This window comes from Hyperolius riggenbachi, chromosome 2, assembly GCF_040937935.1.
Source record: "Hyperolius riggenbachi isolate aHypRig1 chromosome 2, aHypRig1.pri, whole genome shotgun sequence".
In the NCBI taxonomy this organism is placed as follows: Eukaryota; Metazoa; Chordata; class Amphibia; order Anura; family Hyperoliidae; genus Hyperolius; species Hyperolius riggenbachi.
This window is the reverse complement of record NC_090647.1, coordinates 141,069,900-141,094,566: the sequence shown is the minus strand read 5'-3', so window position 1 is coordinate 141,094,566 and position 24,667 is coordinate 141,069,900. Positions and strand designations below refer to the sequence as shown.

Genomic DNA, 24,667 nt, shown 5'->3' with positions numbered 1-24,667 from the left:
TCTTTACAGAGATGTTTTATTGGAAACTTTAAATACAGTTTGCCGACATAATCCAATACAGACATGGGCATAAAGAATTACGCAGGATGAAGGTCTTGTGGACGAGTGCTATGAAAGAAATGGAATAAGTCTATGAATGCTCTTCTGCAAGCTTCTCAGCCTTTGTTACGGCTTCTTCAATGGGGCCAACCATATAGAAAGACTGTTCAGGAAGGTTATCATACTCTCCTGTAGAGAAAAGGGGACAGTTAACAGAATTAAAAAGGAGTGTATACATGTTTAGCATCAAAGACCTGTGTCAAAATAAGATTGAGTAAAAGCTATGGATATACTGTAGTCCAACCAATAAAAGGTTAATCAATACCTCACCATCTTAAAACCCAGCCAGTATAATAACTGCTAGGGTTTAACCAGGCGTCTAGAGAATTCGCTGCAGGGAGACCTGGGCACAGAATACAGCCGGTATATGGCTTATCCTGCTGATGCACAAGTTCCCGGCAGCGGTAAATACTATTCCCCCTCTAGGTCCACGTGGATAGCGGGGAATGAGGTAATTCAGCTTCCAGCTATTGCTGGAGGCCGAATTACAGCGTTTTAAAAGTAACTTCAGCTCAGTCTAACTGCGTCGAAGTTACTGACTGTGCGCCGCTATAGCCGTAATTTCTATTACGGTTTATGGTGGCGTCAGCAGTGTCCAAGTCTCCAGCGCTGCATTTGCAGTGTTCGTTAACCAGTACTCAAGCTGGTCTCACCTGCTTGAAGACCCATTTTAGGTCACATTCACAGTGGCAGTTACCTTCCCTGTGGCAGCAAAAATGCAACTAATCGGTACAGCCATGCATTATGCTTGCGTTGGGTACAGTGAAGAATACATTCAATGAAAAACATGCTTCACGTTTATTGTTGACGGGGTGCATTGCAGTGTTGTAAGCCATGTTACAAAGCAGCCGTTAAAACCGCACCACTTTGACTATGGCCTAATAGCTTATTTAAGTGTGCCTAGGAAGGGGGAGTGGGCTTGGGAATCCTGTGCCTTGTTTTCCCTACAACCCAGTCAGCACTGCTTATCAGCACCTCATTACAAGCACTGAACTCCAGTAAAATTGGGGGGGGGGGGGGGGGGGGAGGGGGAGGGGAGTTGGTTGAGTTTTACAAGAGTCTGGCTAACAGGACTTTAGGGCAAAGGTTGCCTAATTATCTAAGGCCAGCACTGACCAGGCTTTGTTAATACATAAAGTATGCTTGTTTGTCCTTTTAAAAAGAGTAAGGGTTAGCGAAATACCTGTAGATACATTCCTACGATCTTCCCACTTTCTGCTCATAGACTTGTTTCCATCAGACAGGAAAAATCTAAAGTAACAGGGCTTCCTTGAGAAAGTAGGAGGTATGCAGCTACAGTACTAATGCTCTAGAGATGAACTTGCGGGGGGCAGTTTACAGCTCAGAACTAATCTGGAGAAAGTTTTCTATACGACTGTTGCACCATTAGTGATTACATAAATGGACCAAACTGTTGGAGTCCCTGGGACAGTATTAAGGCTCTTCATGGAGAACAGAAATGGCAGCATATATACTTTTCCGACTAGCGGGGAAAAGGAAGGAAAACAAACAAAAAAAAGCCTCCACAAATATTTGGCTGGAGTTTCACTATGTCATGCACCATTAGAGACAACTTTGTGCGGTGCAGAGTGGTATGTGTAGAGTAACAAGTGTGAGAGAGTACCTTGCAGGATCTGCTTGAATCCCTTGATTGTCTCCTTAAGTGGGACCAGTTTGCCAAGATGTCCTGTGAAGACTTCAGCAACCTGGAAAGGCTGAGACAGGAAACGTTGGATCTTACGGGCTCTGGCCACTGTCAGCTTGTCTTCTTCTGACAACTCATCCATACCCAAGATGGCAATGATATCTTGCAAAGACTTGTAATCCTATAAAGGGTAAAATTAAAATCTTATACCTCTAATCAGCAAAATAGTCTTGTGGCCTTCCAACAACTATACATGACTTGCCTGCAAAATCTTCTGCACTCCACGAGCAATATCATAGTGCTCCTGTCCCACAATGTTGGGGTCCATAATACGGGAGGTAGAATCCAGGGGATCCACAGCAGGATAGATTCCCAGTTCAGCAATAGCACGGGACAGCACAGTTGTGGCATCCAAGTGGGCAAAGGTGGTAGCTGGAGCAGGATCTGTTAAGTCATCAGCAGGCACATAGATAGCCTAGGGATGCATAAGGAAGACAAATGAAGACAGGCCACAAACCTAGATATTAAAAACAAAAATAAAAATAAACTGCCACATCAGAACAAAAAAATGGCTTCAGCTAACTCAGAAGAACGAAAGTCTGAATTGAAATTCATCATTAGAGGCAGTAAGACTTAATTAGAATTAAAAGCCCACAAGACAATGCTAGAGAAACCCCCCATCTTCAAGAAAATCTCCCATATTCTGAAGCACTACGCTGAATCCCAAAGTCAGTTGGCACGTTCTGGTGGTCACTGGGTGACAATGGCATGAACACCACAGTACCTCCAACAATTTTCTCAATAGGAAGGAAGATTGCAAGAAGGTATGGTAAAATCAGTTTTGCAAACACAGGATTTTACATTTCATGTGAAGGTGTGGTTAAAAGTTAACTTCTTGTTGAGGCATTAGAAATGGCAAGGCCATTGTACTACAGAGGCAACCATCTATAATCCCCATAGGTTTTCATCTATTTATCTCTATAGCAGGTAATTAAAGTCAAATAACTATGGTTTAAACATTTTTACATCCCGCTGATCTTTGACTGCAGCAGTGGCTGAATCACACCTGAAACAAGCATGCAGCTTATCCAGTCTGACTTCAGTCAGAGCACCTGATCTGCATGCTTGTTGAGGGGCTGTGGCTAAAAGTATTAGAGACAGGATCAGCAGGAGAGTCAGGCAACTGGTATTTTAAAAGGAAAAATTGATATCCTTTTCATTTGAGGTTCCCTTTGAAATGGAACCTGAAGTTGGGAATATGGTGGCTGCTACATTTCCTTTTAACCTCCCCGGCGTTCTATTGAAATCGCCAGGGAGGCTGCGGGAGGGTTTTTTTTTTAATTAAAAAAAAACTATTTCATGCAGCCAACTGAAAGTTGGCTGCATGAAAGCCCACTAGAGGGCGCTCCGGAGGCGTTCCGATCGCCTCCAGCTCCCAGAATAAACAAGGAAGGCCGCAATGAGCAGCCTTCCTTGTTTGGCTTTCCTCGTCGCCATGGCGACGAGCGGAGTGACGTCATGGACGTCAGCCGACGTCAGCTGCCTCCGATCCAGCCCTTAGCGCTGGCCGGAACTGATTGGTCCGGCTGCGCAGGGCTCAGGCGGCTGGGGGGACCCTCTTTCGCCGCTGCTCGCGGCGGATCGCCGGCGATCAGGCAGCACACGCGGCTGGCAAAGTGCCGGCTGCGTGTGCTGCTTTTTATTTGAGGAAAATCGGCCCAGCAGGGCCTGAGCGGCACCCTCTGGCGGTAATGGACGAGCTGAGCTCGTCCATACCGCTCAGGAGGTTAAACAAGATTTGTTGCCTTGCAGCCCTGCTGATGTTTGGCTGCAGGATCACACACTGAAACCACAGCCATTTTCAGCCTCCCTCTCTTTCCCTCCCTCCCCACTGTGGGCAGCACAGGACGGCGATCGGTCCTGCACCGCCTCTGATAGGCTTCAGCCTATCAGATGCCGGCGATCTCCGGCCAGAGGCCGGGGATCGCGATCTCCTTACGGTGCCGTGCTACGTAAACACCAGGGATTTCTTCCCCGCGTGTTTACATTTAGCCTGCGAGCCGCGATCGGAGGCTCGCAGGCTGTTCACGGAGACACCCTCCGTGAACTGACATGGAACGCCATGCAAACCCACTTACAACCTGCTGCCGCCTGTCGGCGGTAGGCAGTCGTTAAGTGGTTAAAGCCATCCCTAGCGCTTTACCAATGTAAATGGATGGGACAAGTTCCACAGTAACCAATGCGATTTGCAAATTCGCAGGACAGCATTTTTGGAGCATTTGCGCTCCAAAGTAAAGGTTTTTTTTCCCCCATTTATATATCTTTTTTATTTAGGTCTACAAAATTTACATAAAAGATGCCACAGTTCAAGTTATAAGCTCCATCCTACTTACAAATACCGTGGTTTACAATGGCCATTATATACTATAAGTTGAACTATACAAAACAGCCTATTTTCTATTCACAGTAATTCCTTCTCTATTTTAATTCTAATACTTTATATCTCTAATTGCGCTTTGAAGACAAAGAAAAAGAACACAACAAAAGAAAAAAAAAAACAAGACAGATCACTTATTTCCTGTCCTATCCCCCCGAGGTGGTATATCCATTCCCATGTTCCATGAACCAAGCATTAAGCTCCAAAGTATTGAAGAGCTGGCAAATTGCTCATGGACCACTACACACAGCGATTTGGATTCCTGTAGGATTGGAAAAAATTACTGCAAACAAACGAACAAAAAAAAAACCAAGACGAAATTTGGAAAGTTCAATCAGAATGAATAGCCAATCACAATTGCTGGTGATTATGAAATCACCAGAAAACGCTCATGAAATCGCTAACGCTAGTGATAGCGATTTGCAACTTGTAGTGGGTTCTAGGCCTCAGGACATGTACGAGAGAAATCGCCGCCGGGAGACTTGGGCGCAGAATGCAGCCGGTATTGGCTGATCCTGTTCCTGCATAAGTTCCCAGCAACATTTACTACTATTCCCCCTCCAGGCCGCCATGGATAGTGGGGGAATGAAAATTCGGCTTCCAGCAATTGCTGGAGGCCGAATTATAGTGTTTTATAAGCAACTTCAGCTCCATCTCCTGACGGCGCTGAAGTTACTCCCTGTGCGCCGCTATAGCCGTAATTCCTATTATGGCCTATGGTGGGGCTGGCTGCGCCCAAATCTACCTGCGCTGGAATAAAAAAGTGTTTGCAGCAGGACAGCCAATGTGCATTGTTTAAAAGGGAACATAGCAGCCTCCATCTCTCAATTCAGGTGTGCGTTGTACAGGGGGGGGAAAAAAAAAAAAAACCCACCAAGTCCAGAATTTACTGAAGTCAAATCAAATATCTGAGGGAGTGAAGTAGTAATTGGGGCCCATTTACAGCTCTGCCGTGCCCCCTCCCCCCCTTCCTGTCACAGGGGATGCTCCTGTTACACCCTTGGTTGACAGTAATATGTAGGCAACAAGGCAGCCATTTCAGAGGCACACACACACACACACACACACACACACACACACACACACACACACACACACACACACACACACACACACACACACCCCTAAAAACCCCTAAGCACACAGGTTAGGCCCTGGATTTTAACAATGCGCTTCTAGGCACTTCATTAAAGACTACCTACAGCCAAAAAAAAAAAAAAAAAAGGTTTGAATGGCAATACAGATATGCAGTCTAGGCACTGTATACAGTTAAACATAAAGCTTACATCTTGTACATCATAGTGGATAAAATAGACTCACATGTGTGTCTGCTGTAGCACCACCATCTTGCTTCTCATGCTGAAGCCAGGGACAGTACACCTCTCAGCTTTGTGCCTCCCCTCCAGAATTTGCCCTCCCCTCCAGTCTTCTGCCCTCCCCTTCATGTAAATATGCCTGGGAAATCCCGTGCAGATAGGGCTGACGACATCATCCTCCTGCAGCCATCTCTAAATCCTCTGTCTCTCCCCGATGTGCAGCCAGCAGCCTCTCTCCGTTTCAGCCCGTCTCTCCCCGCTATGCAGCAGCTTCAGCTTGAGTTCCTGGTCTCTGCAGCTCCTCAGTGTCTCTCATTCGTGAGGTGATGCAGGTGTTTACCATGCGTCATCTCGCGAGAATTTGCAAATGAAGCTGGACTCAATAGCTGGGATTGCCAGTGACATCAGCAATCCCAAAATGCTGTGCGTGCTGGCCAGGGGAAATCGCCAGGGGCGAAATTCAGACAGGGGGCGTGGCTTCAGGGCTAATGAATTACCTTGTGGTAAGAATTAGTATTTTTATCATAGATCTATATATTTGTATCACTGAAGTTATTTTATGAAAAGTCATTTTTAAGCTTTTGATTCTCTTTAACCCCTTCCTGACCGCCTAACACCAATAGGCATCAGAAAGGTGGCACTCTGCTGTCCCCTGGAGAGGCTCCGATCACAATCCCCTCATAGGCTGAGGCCAATGAGAGAGGATCGCTGTGATTGGCTGGGTGGGGGGTGGGAGGGGAAAGCACCAACCATCAGAGCCCACCAAAAGAAAGCTCCGTTTATGGGCAGGAAAGAAAAAGGAGGGGGTTAATTTGTGTGCTCATTAGTTTGGCTCTGCAGCGAGCCATTAAAGCTACAGAGCACCAATTTGTAAAAATAGCCTGGTCACTAGAGGGTGTAAGCCTATAGTCCTGAACTGGTTAAACAGCCATTCATCAGAACAGGCAAAATGGATCATTAAGACAGCCAGCTGTGTTTTTTTTTATAAAAAAGCTACAAATACAATTTAAATTTCCAGCGGAATCATTTTTGTTGAGTAAAAATTGTAAGCCCAGCCACCTCCTGATGATTCTGGAAACCCTTGTAGATATTCCCCTTATTGAATAGTTGTCCCATAATGGATTTAGCTCCACAGGGCTATGGAGTGGGTCCAAAAAAAAAATCCAACTCAGACTCAGTTTATGTAACTACCAAGTCCAGGTAACAAGATTGCTCCAACTCCTTGACTCCACAGCCCTGCCTGCAGGAATTGCAAAGTTTCTGCACTGTGGTACTGCTCACATTTCTATCTCCTCACAGAGAAGAATGGGCTATGCGCTGAGCAGCGTGTCAGTGGGACTCTGGTTTTAACCTGCCCAACAATTGGAAGACTTTACATAGCTTAGGGTTGAGAGGAAGCAACAAACCTGCACAGAGGTAATTGATCCTTTCTTTGTGGTTGTGATTCTCTCCTGCATGGTACCCATATCTGTAGCCAAAGTTGGTTGGTATCCGACAGCAGAGGGGATACGACCCAGCAAGGCAGACACCTGCAAGTAGTAACAATTTTTCCAATGTTTAAAGACATTCACAAAATTGTACAATGGGGGGGGGGGGGGGGGTGAATATATAGTTCACTTACCTCTGAACCGGCTTGCGTAAACCTGAAGATATTGTCAATGAAAAGCAGCACGTCTTGTCCTTCTTGATCTCTGAAGTATTCAGCAACGGTAAGACCAGTCAAAGCTACACGAGCTCTGGCACCTGGTGGTTCATTCATCTGTCCATATACCAGGGCTACCTGAAAGCACAAAAGGCTGGTGTTACGCTAACATGAAGATCCCAAGATAACTGGTCCTGGACTGAAATCTACAACCAGTTTGTGTCCCGTCATTCCTGCCAGGACCTAGATTTCAATAATCCTGGCATGGCATCTGCCCACATTGCTGGACCCAATCCCTCCCAATGCCATCACACCGACAGCAGAGCTGCTGTATCAGTCAGGAGCAGATTTCATAGGCTTCTGACCTAAATTACTGCAAGCCAATCACAGTAGTCACATGACTAAACAGGGAAAGGATGGAGGACCAGAAACATCTGGTCCTAAAGTGGTTAATGTCCTTTAGAATAATAGTCATGCAGTGAAAAGATTTTCTGCTACTTAGCTTGCAGCAGCCAAGAAGCTACAGATACTGATGTTGTCCCACCTCCCTCGCAGAAGTGCACCATTTTCTTCTTAGAGATCCCTTCCAGTTCTCACAATATTGTCAAAACTGAAATATACCAGTTGCTGTCAGTTATATATCAGCAGCTGTCAGTTACAACTGAATGTGCAAGGTAATGTCCATGTTTCCCTATGGCTCAAGTTGGTGATTACAGTTTAACAGTGCGCTGACCAGGAAGCTGTTATGGAGTTATGGCCATTTTTTAAAATGGAGGAGAATTTCATTGATCAGTGGACAAATGGGATGCAGGAGAGGAGAAAGATTGAGGTGTAGACTACACAGGAAGTATGACTTGTGTATGCTCATTTTGACAATTTTCAGCTCAGGTTCTCTTTAAGGGCCCGTTTCCACTAGCCGCAGTGTGATGATCGCATCACACCCAAAATAAAACCAATGCAAGTTAATGGAATAGTTTCCACTGATGTGCGGTATGGGGAAAATCATGGATAGCAAGCTACAGATTATCGCAGCATGCATCAGATTCCCACTGACGCTCACAAGAAGCTGCATTTGGACTTCCAACCACCATATATACACTAGTATAAGCAGAGTTTTTGGACCCCCAAAAAAGTGGCCCAAACATGGGGGCCTGCTAACTAGTCCCTACTTTCAGCTTTCTGAAAATGGTTAGATCTTGCCAGGGGAGCAAAAGAGAACTTTAACAAAAGCTGCAAACTCTACAGACGGCAAAATACTAAGTACCGCTCATCTTAATGCCAAGTAGCCTTTAGGCTACAGCCAGCAATGGTTTTCAACAAGACTGTCAAATACATTTCCTTGGCCTGTGCCGTTTCTCTGTATGGCCTTAAAAGCTGTGACGAGATTTACATCTATGTCAGAAGCTCAAACTAAACGGAAGAGTGCCAAAGTGGAACTTAGTAATATCCATGCAATGTATATAGTGGTACTGGAAGGATTTACTTTCCTGCACATTCTGAGATAAACTCACCAACTGTACATGGGAGTTGGATTGAAAAGCACAAGTCCCCATGACTGCTTCTCCAAGTACCCCTGTGTACTGAAGTATACAGCCCTGGCAAATGATCAGCAGGATTTTTAGAAAGCAAGGGATGTCCCATAACACCTGCGTGTAGCCCTAAGCAATATTCTTTAGACCCCTTACCTGAAAAATGAAATGCAATAAGAATGCTTTTATATAGCAACAAGTCCAGATTATAAAAGTACCTTTGATGTTGTGTCCTTCAGGTTGATGACACCAGACTCAATCATTTCATGGTATAAATCATTTCCTTCACGGGTACGTTCTCCCACTCCAGCAAATACAGAGTATCCACCATGGGCTTTAGCTACGTTGTTGATCAGTTCCATAATTAGTACAGTTTTACCGACACCAGCACCACCAAACAGACCTAAAGTGAGAAAGCCGTTAGGAGTTTCCCACACACACACACCAATTGATGTAGTTGGACAATTCGTTTCCTTCAGATTCCTTTTCAGGTAACATAAGCCACTTCAGATTGAGATCTCAGAAGAACGAAAGTCAAAATGGAATTCATCATCAGGAAACCACATACACAGAAAAACAGATAAGTTAATTAGCCCTAGACTACAATACATACACTGCACAGAACAGACATGACTACGGTAGGGATTAGATTATGAGCCTATCTGACAGTTAAAGAGGGACTTCAGCCTAAACATACTGTCATTAAGTTACATTTATGTTAATTAAAATAGATAGGCAATATAATCTTACCCACCCTGTTTTAAAAGAACAGGCAAATGTTTGCGATTTCATGAGGGCAGCCATCTTTTTGGTTGAAAGGCGGTGACAGGGAGCATGAGACAGTTCCAACTGTCCTGTGTGCTGATCACCCCTCCCAGTTGCTAGGCAACATGAACCACATAGGACATCCCATCATGCTTTGCACAGCATCAGGGGAAAAAAAGCCCGGGCAGATTTCTTTGATGGGTGGAGCTTAGCTAAAAACACAGCTAAAAATGATGCTTTGGTAAGAAAAACAAAGTTCTGATGCTGTGAAACTGTTAAACACCAAGCCTTTTCAGTTCTGCTGAGTAGATTTTTAGTCCGGAGGTTCACTTTAAGTGAGAAATCAACACTGCAGCGCAATGGAAGATGTTGCACTATAATTAATAGGTATAAGATTTTTTTTGTGATGCACTATTTAATTTGGCCACTAGATGTCTCCTGGTTAGAACACTGAATTAGTGTTTAAAGCTAAAAAGGAAAGCAAGGTTTTTATTGACTTTCAAAGAATGCTGTTGGTTGCAGCAGTGATTATTCATGAATCAAGAACTTTGGTTGGCTTTTTGAAACATTCCCATTCACCCATCTGAGCTCAAATGGATGGCGACAGGTGCACGCATAGCAAGCAGAAGACTAAAATTTACACCCCTGGGACTTTAGATGATGTCTTGGTGTGTAGATACACTGCCGCTTGTGAGGCTGGTGGTTAAATCAATCAAGAGTATTTCTACTTTTGTAAAGCCCTGTAGAACTAAAATGAGATGGACTTGTGACGTTACAGTTTAACCACCTAATCAATAACCCCCTGCTTTAAAGAAAACCTGAACTGAAAATAAAAGTCAAAATAAGCATACACAAGTCATACTTACCTGCTGTGTAGTCTACTCAATCTCTTTTTCCTCTCCTGCATCCCATTTGTCCACTGATCAATGGAATTCTCTGTCCTCCATTTTGAAAATGGCCATTACACCATAACAGCTTCCTGGTCAGCACACTTAAACTGTAACATCGCCCACTTGAGCCATAGGGAAACATGGACACATCAGTTCTCTTCTCAGCTGTAACTGACAGCAACTGATATATTTCAGTTCTGACAAAATGTTGTCAGAACTGGAAGGGATCACTGTCAGAAGAAAAATGGTGAGCTTCTGAAAGGAACTAATGGCAAGGTAACTATGTAATGTTCATTTGAAGTTACCTCATGTGTTTATTTTAATTTTACTCAGTACAGGTTCTCTTTAAAGAGACTAACAAAAATTTCATCCTGTTTTATACCATCCTACAAGTTCCTAAACCTATTCTAATGTGCTCTGGCTATCTGCATGACACTTTCTACTATCACAGTCTCTGTAATAAACCAGCTTATCTTTCCCCTGTCGGACTTGTCCCGTGTCTGGAAGGCTGGCAACTCTTCACTGATTTGCTATGCAAGCCCCCCTCCAGGGTGAGGGTGAGTGAGTGTGTTATATAAACCAGCAGCGTCTGCTCTCTGATATCAGTGAGAGAAGAGAGCTGGATAAAAATCCTCCTCTGTTAGGCTGTGAAAGGAGCTGGCTGACACATACTGAGGAATTACAGACACGGGCAGAGTTGTCTGCAGGAACAAACAATCAGCCTGTCACTATTCAGTGGATGAGAGCTGCAGGGGGACAGAAGGTAAACACAAATGATCTTTTGAGATTCAAAAGGAAGGCTGTATACAGCCTGCTTGAGTATGAATGTATTTTCTATGTGTGGACATACTGTACATCAACCTACTTCCTGTTTTGGTGGCTGTTTATAAACAAACTTTTTAAAACCATTTTTGACTACTTTTAATGCAGCGGGGAGCGGCGAAATTGCGACAGAGGGGAATAGGAGATGTCCCCTAACCCACTGGTATGTTTACTTTTGTGCGATTTTAACAATACAGATCCTCTTTAAGTGTCCTTCAAACAATGAACGTTGCCTGTAATAGCCTTAGCCTAAAGGTGGGATTGCTGGCACAGCTGCAATGCAATATGCATTAGAATCCCTCTTGCCATGCACTGCTATAGTGATCTGGATGTGCAATTGGGGTGGGTGGGTGTTGAATGTGGGAATGCAGCAGGCAGTCTAATGCTATTTCAATAGGCTGTTTCCCTGTCTGAAAACCATGCAGGGAACGCTGCGAATTTGCAGCAGGGCCCTTGCAATATGTATACACAGCCAATTTTACCACTTATGTAGTACGAGAGCCAGATATTGAATACTAGTAACAGAGTGTGTAGGTAAGCTCTCATAACACAGAAGTGGCCAATCAAAACTGAATGAGTGTATGCACCCTTGGGCCTTGCACAAGCATGCAGATCAGGTGCTCTGACTAAAGTCAGACTGGATTAGCCCTATGCTTGTTTCAGGTGTATTATTCAGGCACTACTAAAGCCAGAGAGGCTTAAAGAGACACTGAAGCGAAAAAAAAATGATATGATGATTTGTATGTGTAGTACAGCTAAGAAATAAAACATTAAGATCAGATACATCAGTCTAAATGTTTCCAGTACAGGAAGAGTTGAGAAACTCCAGTTATCTCTATACAAAAAAGCCATTAATCTCTATGACTTTCAAAGTCGTGGAGAGGGCTGTTTTCTGACTTTTATTATCTCAACTGTTAACTATTTACTTTTTCTCTGCCAGATGAGAGGTCATTAGTTCAGACTGCTCTGAAAGAATCATTTTGAATGCTGAGTGTTGTGTAATCTGCACATATTAGAGAATGATGCAATGTTAGAAACAACACTATATACACCTGAAAATAAAAAAAAAAAAAAAAAAAAAGAATATTTTCTTTGCTGCTAATCTTCTAGTAAATATTCATAATACACAACCAATTCATCATATATATTTTTTTTCGTTTCAGTGTCTCTAAGCCTTCTCCTGCTTCTTACTAAACTGATGTCACCACCAGAACCCTGTGACCAGTCACACCTTCTCGTGTAGGCTTCTGCTGTATAGCAGGAATTCTGGCAGACAGTTTGGCGTCTATTCTTCCTGCACTCCATATCCCATCCCACTGACGCCCTCCAGCTGAACCCAGAGAGAAAATGGACAGTACTCCAGTGGTAAGCACATCTTCAAGCAGAAAATCTGTATACCACTTTGTTTCTAAATATCTGTATTTACCAATTGCAGTAAGAATTTGCTTTGATCAATGTTGGGGTTATTTGAGTTATATGAGTACCTGCAAATTGTGAGATATAGCAGTATTTGTCAACTGCACAAAATAAGAGTTCACTGAAGTGAACCTCCAGACTAAAAATCTACTCCATAGCACTGAAAGGCTTGGTGTTTCTTTTACAGTTTCACAGCATCAGAACTTTGTTTTTCTTACCCAAGCCTCATTTTTTAGCTTCATAGAAGCCAAGCTCCGCCCCATCGAAGAAATCTGCCCAGGCATTTTTCCCTTGATGCTTTGCAAAGCATGATGGCATTTCTGATCTTGTTGCCTGGCATGCAGCTGTGAGGGGTGATCAGGACACAGGACAGTTTGAACTGTGTCTCGTGCTCCCTATCATCTCCTTTCAACCAAAAAGATGGCTGCCCCGTGAAATCACAAACATTTGCCTGTTCATTTAAAAAACAGGGTGGGTAAGAGATAGTACCCATTTTGATTAACATAATTAATGTAACTTAATGACAGTATGTTGGTTTAGGCTGAAGTTCCTCTTTAAATAAAAAAAAAAAAAGTAGGAAAGTATGATCAGCTAATAATTGACTGAAGACAAGACTTTTCTGTCCTTTAACCAAAAAAGTATTCATGCACACCAAATTACATTAAAAAGGTCATAGTCATACCAATTTTTCCTCCTTTAGCATATGGAGCCAGAAGATCTACCACTTTAATTCCAGTGACCAGAATTTCTTGCTCAACACTCATTTCTACAAATTCAGGCGCCTCAGCATGGATAGCAGCGAACCTATAGAGATAAGTTCACATCACACAACAGTGGGAATTTGTTTCTACACACAAATACTTATCCACCAATACTACAAAAAATAAATAGATACATCCTGATCCCCCACCACTATAGGGGAGAGAGAGAGAGAGAGAGTGTCCATTAATGCTTGGTACACACAAAGCAATTTCCTGTCAGATCGATGGGTTAAATTGATAATTTCCAACATGGGATCTGCTCCTGATTGAGAAATTGATTTTCAGATCAGTACTGCGCAAAATGAATCTCGTTCGCGACTGGGAAATAGATGGGACATTGCTTTGTGTGTACCAAGCATTAAACCTAAATGAATGACAACCTGAAGTAATAACTGAGGCGGGGACTGCATGGATCCCAGTGAAGTATAACCACCCTGGCGTTCTATTAAGATCGCCAGGGCGGCTGCAGGAGGATAGATATATATATATATATATTATATATTATATATATATATATATATATATATATATATATATATATATATATATATATATATATATATATATATATATATATATATATATATATATATATATATATATATATATATATATATATATATATATATATATATATATATATATATATATATATATATATATAAAAAAAAAACCTATTACATGCAGCCAACTGAAAGCTCCTGACGCGTACGTCTGATCGATCAGAACAAGAAAGGCCGCGATGAGCGGCCTTTGTTTTGCTCATGGCGACGGGCGGAGCGACGTCATGGACGTCAGCCGCCTCCGATCCAGCCCTTAGCGCTGGCCGGAACTGATTGGTCCAGCTGCGCAGGGCTCAGGCGGCTGAGGGGGCCCTTTTTCGCCGCTGCTCGTGGTGGATCGCCGCAAAGCGGCGGCGATCAGGTAGCACACGCGCCTGGCAAAGTGCCGGCTGCGTGTGCACCTTTTTATTTGAAGAAAATCGGCCCAGCAGGGCCTGAGCGGCACCCTCCGGCGGTAATGGACGAGCTGAGCTCGTCCATACCGCTAAGGAGGTTAAATGGTTTTATAGTGAAAACCCTCTAGCTAAAACTTCTGATGCAGATGGGGCAGCTGTAATAAATGCACACTTTAAGGTGTTACTTTCTATACAAACTAGGCTCTCCCTCTGATGTACACAAGACACTCAGCTCCTCCTTTGTGTCTAGCGCTAAGAGTCTCATCCGGTTATCGGTTACCTCTGACCCAGAGATTGTTTCGCTGCACATGCACAGTATCTCAGATCCAGCACTGCCTGTCTGACAGAGTACTGTTTGATTGGTCCAATTCCTAATTGCACCCTGAAATAAGCCTGCATAAAATGTGTACTTTGTGGTTTCAACACATGTTGATATAAGGGAAATTTGAACTGTGAGAAATACAAAAAAAAGGTGTCACTGCTAACTCCCTTTTAGGCCTAGTGCATACTAAAAACCGCTAGCAGAAGCTAGAAGCGTTTTTTTCCTTATGAAGCATTTTGCTAGCATTTAGCGGTTTTGTGTAGCTTTTTTTGTGTAGCAGATTACAGATATTGTTACAGTAAAGCTGTTACTAAACAGCTACTGTAACAAAAACGCCTGGAAAACCGCTCTGATCTGGCGTTTTATCAAGCATTTTGCATTTTTCCTATACTTAACATTGGAGGCAAAGATGCCTACGAAATCCAAAAATGCTGCAGCCCGGGAGTATGAGTTTCTGCAAAACGCTTACCGCTCTGGTGTGCACCAGCCTATTGAAATACATTACCCAAGCTTTTCCACATCCGCAAGCGGTTCTAAAAACGCTACCAAAACCGCTCAGTGTGCACTAGGCCTAAGAGCCCGTTTCCACTTGTGCGGTGCAAATCGCCGCGGGAAAAATCTGCATGCGGATGTGAATTTCACATGCGGTTGTATGCGAATTTTCATGCAAATGACGCTGTATGCGAATTTAACCATGGCAGTGCCGGTGTGCTTTTCCACTGATTTCCATGCGAATTCGCATGAAAATTTGCATACCAAAGCCGCAGGCAAATTCCCTATTAAATACATTAGCGGCGATTCGCATGCATTCCACACGCAGGTGAATTCGGAGGGCTCTGCCGTGCAGAAAAATCCTGCTCAGGAAAACTGACAAGTGGAAACAGGCCCATCCACTTGTATTGGCTGTGCGAATCTGCATGCAGATTCGCGATAGTGGAAACGGGGCCTTAGAATGGATTCTTGTGTGGATCTGATGCCGATGATCTGTCTTTAATACTCACTAAATCAGACACGGAAGAAATGCAATTGGCCAAATAGTGTGGGTGTAGTTATTACTACAACCTATCAGAAATCTAAACGTTTGGGAGCATGCAAACCACCCAATCATGTAAGCATAATTTCCCTATGAAATTTGCATCAACTAGACTAGAGCCAAACATTCAAGCTCCAAGTCAACAAATACCCAATCAAGACATCAGTAGAATTGAAATACTGAACTTGTGTTTAAAAAAACATTTTGAATATTATAATTTCCACATTTATCATGCCATTTTTAAAAACCTAGTGCCCTTTTCCACTAGCAATCAAATGCCAGCGATTGCAATTTTTCATTTGCATTGAATTATCACTCATAAAATCACTCCAGAAAACTATTGCGATTTCCAAATCTAATCACTACAGTGGAAAATACTTATGATTTCTATGGTAAACTAACAACCCTAGCGATTTAAAAAAAAGATAAAATAAAATCACTGTAGATTTGCAATTTTGCGATTCATCTATTCCGGGTGAAAAAGGCCCTAAAAGGGGAGAGGAGAAAAAAAAAAAAAAAAAAAAAAAAGATACAACAACTCACTGTTTTGTTGTGATAGGGCCTCTTTCATCAATTGGCTCACCAATGACATTCATAATTCTTCCAAGGGTTTCAGGCCCAACAGGAATTCTAATTGGTGTGCCGGCATCAAGAACCTTTTGTCCTCTAACTAAACCTTCAGTACCATCCATAGCTATGGTACGTACGGTGTTCTCACCTAGATAAAAGTTCAACATATAAGTTCTAGGAAAGACTCCAGATCACATAAGTGTCACAGTATTGTAAAACAACATTTAACCTTCTCAGAACCACAAGTTGCTTCAGGAGACTCAGAAGAACGAAAGTCATGATTTTGGATCATCAAAGAAGAAATTGGCATTAGAAAACAAAAACTGCAGTGTAGAACTGCTACAGTCTGATGTATGGTTATAATTACCCAAGTGTTGAGCAACTTCCAGAACCAGCCGGGTGTCCCTGCCTTGGACCTCCAGGGCATTTAGGATAGGAGGAAGACCTTCATCAAACTGCACATCAACAACAGCACCAATGACAGCCACAATTCGCCCTGTAGCGACACCTGGCTTAGCTGCTGTGGAAGCCTGAGCTGCATAGTCTCTCCCTAGGAAATAAGAATTACACTTTTTAATCAAAACTGACAATACTGCTAACAGAGCTAACCACTCAATACTTAAAGAAGGCCACAGTGTTCACTAGAAGGACTGATACTATTAAAACTCAAATACTTGGGTCACATATTGAGAAGACCAGATTCTTTGGAAAAATCCTTGATGCTCAGAAAAAAACTGAGGGCAAAAGAAGAATAAGATGACAGAGGCTAAGGTGGATAGACCGCATATATGGAGCCACGACCATGCAACGGCTAAAAGAAACAGCGATTGACAGATTTCTGGCAGGCAGATGTAGGTTTGAAATGTACTATTGGTTCAACGCATTTTGAGCCCATAAGGAGTATATGTAATCGCTAACACTGCCTACATGCAGCATCCTGAAAAATGTAATTGACTGTGGTATCTGCACAATTCCATATTGAAATGAACACTACCAGTAATTTAAATACAGTGATGCCAGGAGACAGATGCTGGCAGCTGTCCGTCTGAATCAAGCCCAAAATATAATTTACCAGTAATCTATTGCCTATTGAAAGCCCAGTACAAAAACGTTCAATGAATTACAGACACCTCATTGAGTGAAGGCGTGATTGAGCAAATTGAATCAAGTGGGCACGGCAACAACTGCTAGATAGCTTTGCACAGCATCAAGTTGAACAATACTACCAGATATGGCAGACCAATTCTTGGATCAGATTTTTTCCTAAAACCTGACAGAGGTGAAAAGGTGATAAACTGATCACTACTCCCCAATCCATGGTTATTAGGGCGTAGAGGCATCAGTGATGCGCCATTTTAAAGTGACGCTAATTTTTGAAATTATATGCAGATGTATGCAACTTGAGACTGGACCAAAGTCACCAGATACTGCATCTGATTGGTCTACTTCCAAGCAGCATAAATCTGCCTTGATGCGATTAGCATGATTTGCAGATTGGGTTGCTATGGACCTGCTTATGTACGAAATGCACTTGAGAGTTTTAAAGATAGCACGCCAAAACACGATTCAATTTTGCCAGTTATGCTGACCATGGAAACAATGGCTATCATTCATAAAGCATTTCCGCATGCAGAAATGCTAAAAACAGCTGACTTTACCGACCACTCGGCAAAGTCAGCATTCATAAAGGCTCTTTCCGCATGAAAAAATGGCATTCCCGTGCAGAGCGATACATTTCCGCCTTGTGCGGAGTTTTTCTAGATTAATCTAGAAAAAAGTAACAAACACATCCATTCATAAACATTAGAGCAAGCGGTATCTGGAAGGAAAATACCGCTTGCTCGACAGTAGCGATAGGCGGGCGGATTACATGTAAATGAATGGGACGGACCTCCCAAGCAGCATCAGGCAGAGGAGCGCACGGAGGGAATCGGGCAGCTTTTATGTTTCCGCATGTCTTCCGCCAGCTTCCTCCAGAAAACCTCCGCACTTGTATCGCAACAGGCAACTTCTTTATGAATGCCCACCCAGAAGTCTTAATTACCGGTTGCGGAGAATAACTGTGTTTTCCCGCACTACCGACAGCCTCTTTATGAATGATACCCAATGTATTTTTTAAGATTTTAATCGCACTTGACAGTTAATGCTCTTATTTGCATGTGAGCAAAAAAAAAACATCCAAAAGTCTGACAGAATTATTTCTGCTCTTTCATTCAAATGGATGATAAGCTTGTAGAATCAAATGAGCATATTGCATTGCAGGTGAATTTAGAAAGGTTATGAGGTATACAAGGTTGTTATTCTTTTGCCCTTGCTGGGATGAATCCCCATAACTTCCTGTTCTAGTGACAGCTAAAGCTCTGCTGTGACTCCCAGTGGTCACTGAACAGAGATGGTACTGGTATTTTACCCCACTCAGGGATTTTGGTTTTTCCCACACCTTCTGAATAAAGCCATCTCAATTTTTAATTTAAGAGATTGATCAACTCAAAAAGGAAAATTCTCATTAAAACTGATATAAGACAAACAGAAGAGGAAGTGCCCTGCAGCAAGAAAATGTGGGCAGCAAGGTTGTCCCTAAAGGGGCCATGAATACCATTATAAGGGAGGGTTGATCCTTTCTTTAATCCTTGTGATTCAAGAACTGCAAAATGTCTAGATTGTAAGATCACAATGGCAGGGGCCTCCCACTAGTTTTAGTTTCTGCTGTACTCATACGAACATGTACAGTATTGGTGTCTCAAACTACATATGAACTATGGATTAGTACATATATTGATGTTCTGATTGCAGCGTTTTGAACTTCAGAGTCTATACTTCCCACTTTGCTTTTATTACTTTAATACTACTAAGATGAATAATAACTGCACTTCATTTAAAAAAATCTTGGCATTCACTGGAATGTTATGTTCATAAATATCAGTTAAAAATTTTATATAATAGCAAATATATCGGCGCCAAAAAAATAATAGAACTGCCGCCGAGAAGAACAATGTCCAAAAGTCAGGCATACATCAAAAGTCAGCGCAGGTTTAAAAAGTCATTGAATGTAGGGAATGATAAATTCACCACAATACAGCAAAATGCTCAGAAGTAGGTATCCGCCAAACATCACATCAAACAAAAATTGAGGTTTGGCGGATGAGCATCTGAGCATTTGATGTATTGTGGTGAAGAATTTATCATTCCCCTACATACAATGACTTTTTAAACCTGCGCTGACTTTAGATGTATATAAAAAAAAAAAAAAAAAATATTTAACCAGATAAGCCCATGGCCTCTATGCATAATGTGCCCAATGATATCTATGTACAGTAATTTAAAATGCAAATGATCATTTCAGTTACAATGACACTTCTAGGTTACATTAGTCCTGCAGGAAGAAGAGTATTAGTGAAGGAGCACATACAGCTGAAGGCAGCACAAGGTGACGGCTCAGTGCCCGGAAGCCAGACTGTATACGCCAGTCTTTCTCAACCTTTCTACCCTGGAGGAACCCTGCAAATAACTTTGGGATATCAGGGAACCCCTGCAAACAATTTTTTGATCTCAAGGAACCCCTGCATTTATTTTGGAGGATGCATGGTCTTTAAAAGTATGTGTGGCTGTTTATTTCACTACCACTCATACAGTCTCCTGACCACCGATTTAGTGCTTCTTGTTGAAGTATCACCTATTATAATGTGCTCTATTATACTATCCCCACGATGGGGGAAAATGCCAAGGAACCCTTGCAGAGTACTCGAGGAACCCTGGTTGAGAAAGCCTGGTGTACGCTGTATAGGAGCACACACCGCTGAAGGCAGCACAAGGTGACGCCTCAGTGCCTGCAGGCCGGGCTGTAAAGGCAGTATGCGCTGCCCAGGGGCACACACGTGAGTGAAGGCCGCACACAAGGTCAGGGAAGCGGCAGCCGGAAGCCGCCACCACACAGGCCCGGGCCACCACTCAGCGCTATGCCGCATGCCCAGCAGTCCTCACACATCCACTAGCAGGAGCTCAGCGACTTCATGCAGAAGCACCGGCGGCTTCAGGCCTGACCGCCCCGCACAGGCCTAGCCCGCCATTCAATGACAAGGCGAGGTCATTGGCTAACGCGGCGCCTGCGGCTACTTACGGGAGTTGAGAGCTGCAGGGACGCCTCTCAGCAGGCTTTGGAGGGGACTGGCGGCCGGCTTGAAGGCCCTGAGGGCCCCGGCGGAGCAGCGACCGACAGCTCCTAACATGGCGGCGTCAGAAGCAGAGAGCAGCAGTGAAGAGGAAGGGCTCACAAGCTCTAGCTTTGAGGGCGGGTACGCGAGGGGCGGTTCACAGTGCGCAAAGCCGCGTCATGGGGCGTGTTGTGGTGGCCATTTGACAGGACTGGTGCCACTCAGCGGTGTGCTATAGCGCTATTGGGTAACAGCCGCAATGTAGGGAGCACCAGTGCGGCCAGCGGGAGTCAGTCAGGTGTGGGCGTGGCCTGTGTGCTTGTCCTTCACTGTCTTTGAGGCTGCAAAGTGTCAAGAAGTCTTCTGGACTGCCGACTGAGTGTACAGGTCATTATCAAGTTGTTCTCTGTACAGACCACCAACTATTAAAGATGACGTTTAAAGTTATGAAATAGAGATGGTCAGACTGGAAGATAACTATGTAGGTCAACAGATGCTTTCTATAACCAGCAGCAGTTTATACAAATAATAATGTCCTAATGTGCTGTAGTGTATGGACATTCAGGAGGATCAGTAGCATTAATATCCTGAATGTAACATATGTTCCATCTTATCTGCTGGTCTTTATAGTACACAGATCCTAGATCCTCACTGAGCCCGCTGTTCCAGTGTAGGGACCCTCTTGGTCTAGTGGCTGCGCTGCCAGCGGTGGATGAGCACATCCGGATAAAACATGCGCTAATAAGGTTTGCACATTGCCAGTGGAAGGAAGAAGCTTATTCACAGCTTTTTACTCCATGAACAAGTGCTTAGTTCTACTAGCCATGCACAGACCCTACTTGCGCATGCCCAGTCTGGATGTGTGATTCCTTAGCAGCTAGAAGAAACCTATTTGATTTGCTAAGTTGAGGTACTGAGCAGGGGCACAACTCCCAACCATCCCGATTTGCCCGGGACGGTACTGGGTTGAGAGGTATGGTTCCGTGTCCCGTGCAGCCCCCCTACTATGTCTGGGCTTGCCCCCTAACCGTCCTGTACTCCCTCCAGCATACGTTGCAGGGTGTGCGCATTTGGAAGCTTGTGCTTTTATCTTACCTGTTCCGCTGGAGTGCATAGATACCCGACATCCTGTCATTGCTCCCCCATCCAGGTTCCCCAGTGTCTAGTGGTCCTCCAACCCCATACAGTTCCCTGGAATCTAGTGGTCTTCCCTCCCCTATACAGTACCCTGATGTACAGTGGTCCTCCCTCCTCTATACAGTTCCCTGGTGGCTAGTGGCCTGCTCCTCTATACAGTTCCATGATGTCCAGTGGCACCTTCCCACCCCCATACAGGTTCCCTGGTGTTTAGTGGTCCTCCCTGCCCTATACAGTTCCCTGGTGTCTAGTGCCCCCCTCCTTCCCCTATACAGTTTCCTGGTGTCTAGTGCCCCCCTCCTTCCCCTATACAGTTCCCTGGTGTCTAGTGCCCCCCTCCTTCCCCTATACAGTTTCCTGGTGTCGAGTGGCCTCCCAACCTCCTCTGTGTGGCTTCTGTGATGGTCTAGTGTAGTAGATTACTACTGAGGTAAGTTTTAGTGGTGTAGCAAAGTGGGCCCAGTGCAAGGTTTTGGCCCGGGTCCCTCATGCACTCTATTCATAACAATTGAAATGGAGTACATAAACCTACCAAGGGCAGTCAAAGTGTCAGAGAGGTGTAAGCAGGAAAGGGAGCATTTTATTAATTATTGCCACTAATGTAAACACATATAGAGGTGACCGTGACCAGTATACTACCAATGAAGCGCTAATACCAATGAAGCGCTAATATGAGTAAAACAGAACTAATAATTTTTCCACCATCTCTGTCCACCTCTCTGCCTGAAGTTACAATAAATGTTAATAACACTCCCATACTTTAAGTTCCCAAAGCACGGTGCTTGGGGGTAATATTCAACTCATCTCTCTCTTTTATTCCACTTGTTCACTCCATAACCAGCTCCTGCCATCTCCAACTCAAAAACATATCTCGCTTCCGACCTTTTCTCACTCAAGACACAACTAAAATGTTAATATATGCTCTTATAATATCTTGTCTGGACTACTGCAACATACTATTGTGTGGACTACCTTCTAACAGACTGGCCCCACTCCAGTCGGTACTGAACCCAACTGCTCGTCTCATTCATCTTTCTTCTCGATCTTCCTCTGCTGCCCCTCTCTGTCAAGCTCTTCACTGGCTGCCAATTAACTTGAGGATCCAGTTCAAACTCTTAACCCTAACCTACAAAGCAGTGGCGTACCTAGGGCTTTTGACACCCGGTGCTTGGAATGAAATGACACCCCCCCCCCCCCCCCCACCAAAAAAGGAAAGCCCGCCCCGGCGGGTAATGTCAGGTATGGGTGCCCCCCAGTATAGGTATCCTGGAATTATTGCCCCCAGTATAGGTATAGGTAGTGTAGTATAGCCACAATGTGCAGTGTTTCCATATAAAATACACGATGCAGCAGTGTTTTGCCAAAATATATATAATGTGGCAGCGATTAGGTAGCCAGATAATCCCCCCTTTAGCACAGGTACCCAGATTAACCCCCCGTTTATAGTATAGGTAGCTAGATAACCCCCCCATTTAGGATAGGTAACCAACATGATACCCAATTACAGTATATATAGCCAGATCTCCCTTTAGTATATAGCCAGACTTCCCTTTAGTATATAGCCAGTGTATATATTCAGATCGCCCCTGTATATAGCCAGGGTATATAGTCAGATCCCCCTGTACACAGTCATTGTATATAGTCAGATCTCCAATGGATCCCCCTTGTATATAGTTAGATCCCCCTGTATATGGCTAATGTATTTCTGGCTGAGTGACCCCCAGGTGCACACACGCATACAGACACGAGAGAGAGAGAGAAGAGAGGACAGGAGGCAGAAACAGAGACAGAGCAGAGAGAGAGAGAGCAGAGAGAGAGAAAGCAGAGAGAGACAGAGCAGAGAGAGAGAGCAGAGAGAGACAGGGGGGAGACTGAGCAGAGAGAGAGAGACCGGAGGGAAAGACGGAGCAGAGAGAGAGAGAGAGACTGGAGGGAGAGACGGAGCAGAGAGAGAGAGAGAGAGACCGGAGGGAGAGACAGAGCAGAGAGAGAGAGAGAGAGACAGGAGGGAGAGACAGAGCAGAGAGAAAGAGACATGAAGGAGAGAGAGCAGAGAGAGAAACGGAGCAGAGAGAGACAGAGCAGAAAGAGAAAGAGACAGGTGGGAGAGACAGAGCAGAAAGAGAGACAGGTGGGACAGACAGAACAGAAAGAGAGACAGGTGGGACAGACAGAGCAGAGAGAGAGACAGGTGGGAGAGCAGAGCGAGAGAGACACCGGAGGGAGAGACAGGAGAGAGAGAGAGAAGGAAGAGAGAGCAGAGAGAGACAGAAGGGAGAGACAGAGCAGTGAGAGAGAGAGACATGTGTGAGAGACAGAGCAGAGACAGGTGAGAGACAGAGCAGAGAGAGAGAGAGAGAGACAGAGCAGAGAGAGAGACAGAGCAGAGAGAGAGAGAGAGACAGAGCAGAGAGAGAGAGGAGAGGGACGGGAGAGAAAGAGAAGGAAGAGAGAGTGGAGAGAGACAGAGGAGAGAGACAGAAGAGAGAGTGGAGAGAGACAGGTGGACGAGACAGAGGAGAGAGACAGAAGGGAGAGACAGAGGAGAGAGAGACAGGAGGGAGAGAGAGAGAGAGAGACAGGTGGGAGAGACAGAGGAGAGAGAGACAGGAGGGAGGGAGAGAGAGAAAGGTGAGAGAGAGAGACAGAGCAGAGAGAGAGAGACAGAGCAGAGAGAGAGAGACAGAGCAGAGAGAGAGAGAAAGAGAGAGAGAGAGACAGAGCAGAGAGAGAGACAGGTGGGAGAGAGAGACAGAGCAGAGAAAGAGAGACAGAGCAGAGAGAGAGACAGGTGGGAGAGAGAGCAGAGGGAGAGATAGAGCAGAGAGAGAGACAGGTGGGAGAGAGAGCAGAGGGAGAGACAGAGCAGAGAGAGACAGGTGGGAGTGAGAGCAGAGGGAGAAACAAAGCAGAGAGAGAGAGATAGAGAGAGAGAGAGAGACAGGAGGGAGGGACATGAGAGAGAGAGAAGGAAGAGAGACAGGTGGGAGAGACAGAGGAGAGAGAGACAGGTGGGAGAGACAGAGCAGAGAGAGAGAGAGGCAGGAGGGAGGGACAGGAGAGAGAAGGAAGAGAGACAGGTGGGAGAGACAGAGGTGAGAGAGACAGGTGGGAGAGACAGGTGGGAGAGACAGAGCAGAGAGAGAGAGACAGGAGGGAGGGACAGGAGAGAGA

At 44.3% G+C, this 24,667-nt stretch overlaps 1 protein-coding gene and 3 non-coding genes across 4 annotated transcripts; all 4 read right to left on the bottom strand.

Annotated features, from left to right (window-relative positions):
* On the bottom strand, positions 1-20,474 carry ATP5F1B (ATP synthase F1 subunit beta). Its single transcript, XM_068267559.1, has 10 exons — positions 20,323-20,474; positions 16,573-16,755; positions 16,179-16,353; positions 13,244-13,365; positions 8,887-9,071; positions 7,119-7,277; positions 6,904-7,026; positions 2,007-2,219; positions 1,724-1,925; positions 1-228 (listed from the first exon to the last, which is right to left on the bottom strand). The coding sequence occupies exons 1-10, from the start codon at positions 20,429-20,431 to the stop codon at positions 131-133; spliced, it is 1,569 nt and encodes a 522-aa protein (XP_068123660.1). The 5' UTR covers positions 20,432-20,474; the 3' UTR covers positions 1-130.
* LOC137555100 (small nucleolar RNA SNORD59) lies at positions 2,295-2,368 on the bottom strand. Its single transcript, XR_011027799.1, has one exon. It is a non-coding gene; the product is annotated as a small nucleolar RNA SNORD59 (small nucleolar RNA).
* Positions 9,151-9,225, bottom strand: LOC137555101 (small nucleolar RNA SNORD59). Its single transcript, XR_011027800.1, has one exon. It is a non-coding gene; the product is annotated as a small nucleolar RNA SNORD59 (small nucleolar RNA).
* On the bottom strand, positions 16,434-16,506 carry LOC137555099 (small nucleolar RNA SNORD59). The gene has a single exon (XR_011027798.1). It is a non-coding gene; the product is annotated as a small nucleolar RNA SNORD59 (small nucleolar RNA).
* Positions 20,475-24,667: the final 4,193 nt, after the last annotated feature.

Bases quoted from the DNA above. Each gene is read 5' to 3' on its own strand.
- ATP5F1B (XM_068267559.1), bottom strand. From the start codon at position 20,431: ATGTTAGGAGCTGTCGGTCGCTGCTCCGCCGGGGCCCTCAGGGCCTTC. The intron at 16,756-20,322 runs GTAAGTAGCCGC...CTTATTTCCTAG, and splicing joins CCCTGCAGCTCTCAACTCCC to GGAGAGACTATGCAGCTCAG. The intron at 1,926-2,006 runs GCAAGTCATGTA...TACCCTTTATAG, and splicing joins GAGTGCAGAAGATTTTGCAG to GATTACAAGTCTTTGCAAGA.